The 8,230-nt window shown below is 42.4% G+C and overlaps 1 protein-coding gene across 1 annotated transcript in view; it reads right to left on the bottom strand.

Annotated features, from left to right (window-relative positions):
* Nucleotides 1-502: 502 nt before the first annotated feature.
* IRF5 (interferon regulatory factor 5) overlaps nt 503-8,230 on the bottom strand; it is a 33,817-nt gene continuing 26,089 nt past the window's right edge. The window contains exon 9 of the mRNA XM_075857558.1: nt 503-2,675. Coding sequence (XP_075713673.1) covers nt 2,430-2,675 — 246 coding nt within the window. The 3' untranslated portion in view covers nt 503-2,429. The remainder of the gene's footprint in view (nt 2,676-8,230) is intronic.

Below are 8,230 nucleotides of genomic sequence, written 5' to 3'. Positions count from 1 at the left end.
CACAAGCGGAAACCATAGGTTTCAGTCACAATTTATTTCAATGGTGAGTGATCCGGTGCAAATGGTTTCTGTTTGTGTCAGTTGTGCAAGGGTTCCATAGTTTTGACAGAACCAATAGCGTAGTCTACTTCCGTAGTTTCCATTTGGGTCTGTCAGGGCTCCATTCTAACGGAACGGAGCCTACAACTTACTATTCAAACGTATCTTATAGACTGTTTCCTTAGATGCAAACTGACATTCTATGTATAACTATAGCATCGGGGGAGATTTTCTCATTTAAAAGACAAATAAAACACGCTTTACTCAAGGTCCAAAGCGTGAATGTTGCAATCCGGGGCATTGACCGTTCCATGTTTCCCAGTTTCTTGGTTGATAACTTAAGAAGAAATGTAGACATTTATGTGAAGGATTGAAGCATATTCTCTTAAATGATAAAACAATGCTGAATAAAGTCATTAAAATCGACACCACATATGAATTGAAGTACGTTTAAAGATCACAATTCATCTGAAAGAGCATATTTAATGGGGGATGTGGGGGTCTCTCACTGTACATTCAAGTTCCTGGACCTTTTTGTGGTCTATATACCTATTATGGGACCATTGTAAAGGTGTTTGTATTTACGCACCATGCACATGCCTGCCACTTACACAGGCCAAGTGCTTGTATGAATGTTTGTTCACGATCATTGCCCTGCGTGAACATGGTAGCGATCAGCTGACAAATGAGCAAACACTTGCTCGGCTGCTGATTTCCTCTTTTATCCTGCTCTGAAAATAATCCTTGTCGGCAGCACATTTCACTGTGTACACTGGATGTGCTGCCGACATTATGTAAACTAGAGACCAAACTACCGATCATTCATCCACATTCAGTTTACATTGGCTCATGTAAAGAGCCTTTAAGGAGAATTTGTCCGCAGTTTTGAGGCGCAGCTTGTCCCGGGTCAGTGGTACTTACGATCATGTCACCTGGAATTAAATATAGTTTTCTTGGTAATGCAACTTGCATGACCGAGACAAAAGATATATTTACACTGCCCTCCCACATATCGCTCTGTCAGCAGTTTTGAGTCCTCACAACTGCTTACAGATACCCTATAAATGACTGCCGATCAACCTTTAACGATCGGAGCTCATTATGGGCAGATATCTACCCATGTAAACTCCCCATTAGTAGAACATGTTTATATGCAGACACCTTTTATAGTGGTGACACAATTAGGAATGTTTGCTCCTAACTAGGCTGGAATGCACAGCAGAAGCTCCTGAGTTATGGTATGTTCACACAGGCTATTTTCGGCCGTTTTTCAGGGTGTAAACGCACGAAAAATCAGAAGCAGAACGCCTCTAAACATCTGCCCATTGATGTCAATGGGAAAAACGGCGTTCTGGTCAGATGGGCCGTTTTTTTTACGCTGCCATTTTGAAAAACGGCCACGAAAAAGAAAAAGTGCAGGTCACTTCTTGGGACGTTTTTGGAGGTGTTTTTCATTGACTCTATAGAAAACAGCTCCAAATACGACCGTAAAAAACGCAGTTAAAATCATGAGTGGCTTAAAAACGTCTGAAAATCAGGAGCTCTTTTCCCTTGAAAACCGATCTGTATTTTCAGACGTTTTTGAGTTTGTGTGTGAACATACCCTTACTAGCTTAAAAGGGGTTGGCCAGAATTGGGAAAAAGTCTTTGTGCTTGGTAATACAGCTTATCCCGATTCGAGTGAATGGGTATGGACTGTGATACCAGACAATGCCCATGAACAAGAGTGGCACTGGTTTCACTTTAAATAGCTTGCATCCACATGATACAGTAGATCTTCTGTTCAATACATTTTTACTCGAGCAAGATGTAGAAGAAATGTTCTTTGTAGAATATAGAACACTAAGATTTTCAATTTTTTTTAAAAAACATCCTCTTTACAAACTTGCCATTTTTTTCTTTCGATGTAGAAGGCGTCAGTAATAGGCAACAAGCTTAGAAAAGTAGAACGGGAAGCCATGTCCAAATGTATTCTGTTCCCCTTCTCGTTCAAATTCTACATAACAGTAGAACATAGATCGTGGCCAATAATATGTATACTACCAATATAAAGTAGTTTACTATTCTGGTGACCATGAATTACTGCTCTATGAATGCCAAGTTATTCTACATAAACTTCATGGAGGAAAGATAAACCAAGGTTTTGGTTATCGGTTGCAAATTTCTCTAGTCCAGTTATTGCTCAAAGAAAGAATAGAGATGTTATTCCTGAGATTTGCTGCAGTGGAAGCAAGACCGTAATGTTTTCTTTTACCATCCAAGTCAGGGCAGTTACATAATTTGAGCATATGCACCACTTTGCTTTCTTCTATGGTAGATAAAACAGTATTCTCCATGGTTAAGCCAAATACAGTTTCACAAACAACATTTTTCTACATTCAGAAGTCTTGTCACTGCATGCTTCCGGTATGCATAGGCCAGGGGCCAGAGCCTACGTTTACTCCAGAATTGGCGCCTCCATCTGGGCCCATAGCTTGGGCCTGCTGGTTTTGCCACAGTTGATGAAGTTCCTTGAATTGCTCCACCATCTTATCCTTTAGGTCTGGATGTGAGATCTGGAGCTTTATACTATCTGCAGACCATGAGGATTCTCCAGTGAAGATTTCAGACAGTAAGCGGGCAGCTACAGGAATAACCTAAAAAGGTTAATAAAAAAAATATATATAGTTATTAAATGACACAACAATGAAACTGTTGCTAATCTCGATTTATGTATGGAGAGGCTGTCCTATCAGGACAACTCCTGTTCATATGCCCTATTAGGGCATATGAAAGTACAGGGGCTCCACTGCTCAGGAACCCCCTCAATGAGCCAGAGAAAGCATATCGTAAAACATTGGAATATAGATAATATGTAAATATGTTCACATCAGTTTCTCATCTAGATGGAGTTGACATCTTCATGTTTAAGGGGTATATAGTATAAGTGTTGGTGAAGGAGGATAACTGATTTAAAGGGAATAGCCAGGATGGTTAATGAAATACACCTTATGGGCTTCTTCCACTAATATTGTATGGATAAATATATCTCCTAGGTTAGGTCTTTATGGTTTTCTTCTTCTGTTTTCCATGCACACGCGTGACAAAAGTTGGGACACCTGCAGGAGCTTTTATGAAATCCATTCAAAATCCTTAGGGATTGCTATGGAGTTGGTTCCCTCTTTGCAGCTAAAACAGCTTCTACTGGAGAATTTGTGAGAACAGACACTCATGTTGGATGGTTGGGCCTGGCTCACAGTTTCCATTCTAGTCCATCCCAAAAGGTGTGAGATTGGGTTGAGTTCACAATTCTGTGCAAGCCAGTCATGTTCTTCCACACCAAACTCACTCCACCATGCCTTTATAAACCTTGCTATGCACACTGGGGCACATTCATGCTGAAACAAAAAGTTGAAAATTACACCTACCTGTAATTGGATTTTCTGTAAACCTCCACAACAGCACTCCCGCCTCTCTAGAGACCGGAAACAACATGGACACAGAAATAATAGGCCCCTCCCCCATACCTTATCCAGTAATATCAAAGTACCTCCATTCAATGCTTCAATATTTAGGTATAAACTACAGAGTTAGGCTAGAGTCACACAGGCGTTGCACATCTCTGATCTGAAAAACTGCAGTTTTTCACGTCCGAGGTGCATCCGCGCTCTGCGGGATACAATATCACGCATCCCCCATAGACGAGTCTATGGAGGGATGCATGCAGCGTAAAAAATAATAAAAAATAGGACGTCCTATTTTCTCACAGACCCCTCACACGGTCCATTCCCTCACACGGTCCGTTGAAACAACGGTCGTGTGAACAACCCTATTGAATCATATAGGTCCGTGTGATGGTCGTCTAACACATTCGTGTGAATAAGGCCTTCATTGTAAGTAACAAAAACATGGGAGGAGAAATCCCGTGCGAGTGTGGAAGTTTATGGAAAATCCTATTAGTGGTAAGAGTAATTTTCATCTTTTCCTGACACCTCCACACCGGCACTTACAGGAGGAATAACAGAGGATTTTAAATTCGGGTGGACAGCTGCAGAAAGGACTTTACGTCCAAAAGACAAGTCCCTGTCTGACAAAACGTCCAATTTATAATGTTTGAAGAAAGGCAATGGGTTAGCCCAGGCAGCAGCCTGACAAATCTGGTCAATAGAAGTGGAAGCCCCTTCAAACCAGAATGTGGAAACTGCTCTAATATAATGTGCTTTTAAACCCACTGGGGTAATACGTTTTTGTTTTGGTAAGAAGTAGAGATGGCCATTTTAATCTACCGAGCAATAGTGGATTTACTTGCTGCCATTCCATTGTTTTTCCCCTGAAATTTAACAAGGAGATGGTCAGTTTTTCTGAAGTCAGCTACTCTCGAGGTAGATAAGAACACATCTTCTGAAATCCAGCGGATGATATTCCTGTTCTTTACTGGGAGATAGGTTAGGAAAAAAGGAAGGTAATGAAATATCCTACTGATAGTGGAAGGAAGGATGGTGTATTAAAATGATCCTATCTGGAAAAACTGTAAGGTACAATTCTGGGATAGAGAATCTACCTTTACAGGATTGTCCCTGTGAGAGAGATAGCGAGAATAAAAAGCTGGAACTTGATGGTTCAATTTTGAGGCAAACAGGTCTAGGAGCTGGTATCCCCATTTCTGGGTGATCGGACTGAAAACGTAAGGAATTAACTTCCACCCACCTTCCTTCAAAGAAACTTTGCTGAGTAAATCTGCCGTTTTCTTTGCCTCTGACATGAACGGCTGATAGAGAGAGAAGATGTGCTCTTCCCAGGATGAGATCTGAGCTGCCACTTGATATAGGATTTTGCTCCTGGTTCTCCCGTTCAGGTATGCCACAGTGGTTACGTTGTCTAATAGGACTTTTACAGGTCTCCCCTGCAGTGAAGTTTGCGAAGCCCATAATGCCTCTTTTACTGCTGACAACTCTCTCAGGTTGGCAGAAGTCCTTTACATAAAAGGATCCCATAAGCCCTGGACTAGAGAACAGGATTTGTGGGCTCCCCAGCCTCAACTGCTAGCATCTTTCGTGATCACTAGTTGAAGACTTGGTCTCCCACGGACTCCTTTCTGGAGATGGCTTGAGATTAGCCACCAGTTTAGCAAGATTTTTTACAGCTGAAGGAACCTTCACCCTTTTTTCTAGGGAGGATTGGTCCTTGTCCCACATAGACCAAAGAAACCGCTGTAGAGGCCTTGAATGAACTAGCGCCCAGAGGACTGCTGGAATTGTGGAGGTTAGGAGACCTAGGATAGTCATAATCTCTCAGAGGGAATGGTATTTCTTTCGGCAGAAGAGAGAAATCTTTATTGGAATGGAGATCTGTTTTTCGCTTTTGGAAGGTAAGAGGAAATGTTCCTGTTAGTTGCGGAGGACCCCTAGAAAACATTTTTTGCTGGTTTGGGGAGAGCGCTGACTTTTTTTTAGTTTATTAACTTGTCTAGAGAAGAGAAGGTCTGAAGGACAAAGTTTAGATCCAGAAGCAGTTGGGAAGCTGATGGGGCTGAGATAGGGAAATCTTCCAAGTATGGGATTATTTGGACACTGTTCAGATGAAGAAATCCAGTAACTTCCGCCATCACTTTTGTGAAAAATTCTTGGTGCTGCACAGAGCCCAAAAGGGAGAGCTTTGGAACTGAAAATGATGACGTTCGTTGTTGAAATACAGAGCAGTCATTATAAACTGTTGAGATTCTGGATGAATCAGGATATAGTAAATCGGCATCGGTCAAGTCCAGCATTACCACATGGCAACCTGAGGAGAGAAGATTTACTGTACATTTTATGGTCTCCATCTTTTTTGTATGTTAAATGTTGGTTGAGGGCTTTCGCTCGCTGAGCAATTTGGTTTATTGACCAGGAACACCGGATAATAAAACCCTTGACCTTCTGGGGATTCTGGCACCCAAATAATGACCTTCGTCTGAAGAAAATAATAAATTTCCCTTTCTAAAGCGTTTGAATCTGCTTTCTGCAGAAAAAAAAAAAAAAATCAAGACCGGAATCTCTATGGAGGGTAGGAAATTAATTCCTGATGTATTAATTCTAGAATCTAGGGGGGGAATGTGAAATGTTCTTCCAGGCCACCCAAAAAAAATTTAGCCTGCCCCCTACAGGACTTTTGGCATCACTTTGGAGGTTTACTTGACAGATTGTTCCTGTTAAACAGGAAACTTTCCTTGCTTCTATAAGGTTGAAACTTTGAGGACTCCTCCTTCCTTTTATAATCTTGTCCGCTTCCATAACAAATCTCTCTCTGGTTAGGAAAGGATATTTGTTGCTGAAAAAGGTTTTGTTCCACTGGAAACTACTAATTCATTTCTGCAGCCTTTTCCAGGTGGTCATCCAACCCTGATCCAAACAGGAGGTAGTCTTCCTCACATGGAATGCCTACCAGCTTGCTCTTAGAACGAGGATCACCAGACCATATCCTCAACCGGGTGGACCTTCTCACTGCATTAGATAATGCAGCGGATCTAGCTTACTGCTTTACTAAATCCACCGAGGCATCTGCTAGATAATTAGAGGCCTTCTTTAACATAGGCAAAGAGGAGATAAGGTCTTCTCTAGGAGTGCTAGCAGAAAGATGGCTTTCCAGCTGATCAATCCAGAAAGACAAAGGTTCTTACAGTACAGGTAGCCAAGATCCCAGGTCTGAACATAGCTGTGGAAGCTTCCCATGTGCTTTTAAGAAGGCTTCAGCTTTTTTTTTATCCATAGGGTCCGTTAATATCCCCATGTCTTCAAACGGCTGTGAGGATTTCTTTGTAATACCCGCTGGTACATCCACTACGGGAACTTTGTCCCCAAGTTCGGAGTCTTCCTCTGCAAAGGAATACTTCCATTTGAAGGTATCAGAAACCGTTGATCTCTTCTCCGTATCCTCCCACTCTTTAGATACAAGTTTTTTTAAAATTTTTATGAACAGGAAATACACATTTTCTTCTTTCTCCTAGGCCCTGTAACATCTGATCCTGAATGGAAAATGATTCTTTAACATCTTCTATATGCACGGTAGCCAGAATGGTGTAAAGATGACACGCTATATCTTCCATAATACTGCAGGGCATACGGTATCATACGATGAATCTGACTCATTTGGAGACTGAATTTCTCCATCTGGGCAGTCAGATAATATAGGCTCCATAGAGGGTTCAGACGGTTGATGAATAACGCCACTAGAAGTAAAAGGCCTGGTAGAAAGGGAATCAATCTGTTGAGCAATAGCAGAGCTAACTTCCTCTTTAATAATGGATTTTAAGCTATCCAAAAATGATGGCGCTACATCCACTACTAGCTTCTGAATGCAGAAAGTGACTGCTTACACACTCCACATTTTTTTTTTTTTTTTATAGGCTGCTTAGGCTAAGCAGTTTCCTTAAATAAAAGCACAAACAAGTGTTACATTAAAAACGTAAAACAGGAGAGAGGAAGAAGTGACAAAAGCAAAACTACTTCAGCCCCCAACCTAGTCAAAAGAAGGGTGGGGGGGGGGGTGAAGTATACAAACGGGAGGAGGGACATACCGAGCCACAAGCAACCACAGAATCTGCAGGCTTATGGGGACCCGTCTCATCAGAGATCATCGACATGGTTCGGGATACACTAGAATACAGTAACCAGCAAATGTATTTTAAAATTGGTACCAACTCCTGTTATACTCCACCCCCTGGATGCTTCTGCCAATTCCCACTCTCCTCTGGTTCTTTATGATGCGCAGGTCGGCGTCATGACTTAGAGACCCACGTCACATGCATACCATGTGACCGGGGATGCCGGGACGCAAGCAAAGGAGAATTCCCTGCCAGCGGAATCCCCATCTGCGGTGTTGACAGCTCCAGGCTCCTTCCAGAAGAAGGAACCGTGGCTGCCTCCAGAAGGACTTATGCCAGAGAGCAGGAGGGAAGCCTACAAGTCGCTGCAACCCCTCTCACTGTACCAGCCCTCCGGAACCCACCATTTATGGGGCCCGGGCAGAGCCCAGGCTGGGTGAAAATAATTTCATCCTGCTCTTCCACAAAGGCAGGAGATGTCCATGCTTCCCAGAGGGAAAGGAAACAACTGGATAAGGTATGGGGGAAGGGCCTTTTATTTCTGTCTCCATTTTGTTTCTTGTCCCTAGAGAAGTGGGGAATCCTCCTGTGAGTGCCGTTGTGACGGTGCCAAGAAAAAGGATCTTCCCCCTA

The sequence above is a fragment of the Rhinoderma darwinii genome, chromosome 3 (genome assembly GCF_050947455.1).
Source record: "Rhinoderma darwinii isolate aRhiDar2 chromosome 3, aRhiDar2.hap1, whole genome shotgun sequence".
NCBI classification, from domain to species: Eukaryota; Metazoa; Chordata; class Amphibia; order Anura; family Rhinodermatidae; genus Rhinoderma; species Rhinoderma darwinii.
This window is presented reverse-complemented; position numbering and strand designations above follow the sequence as displayed.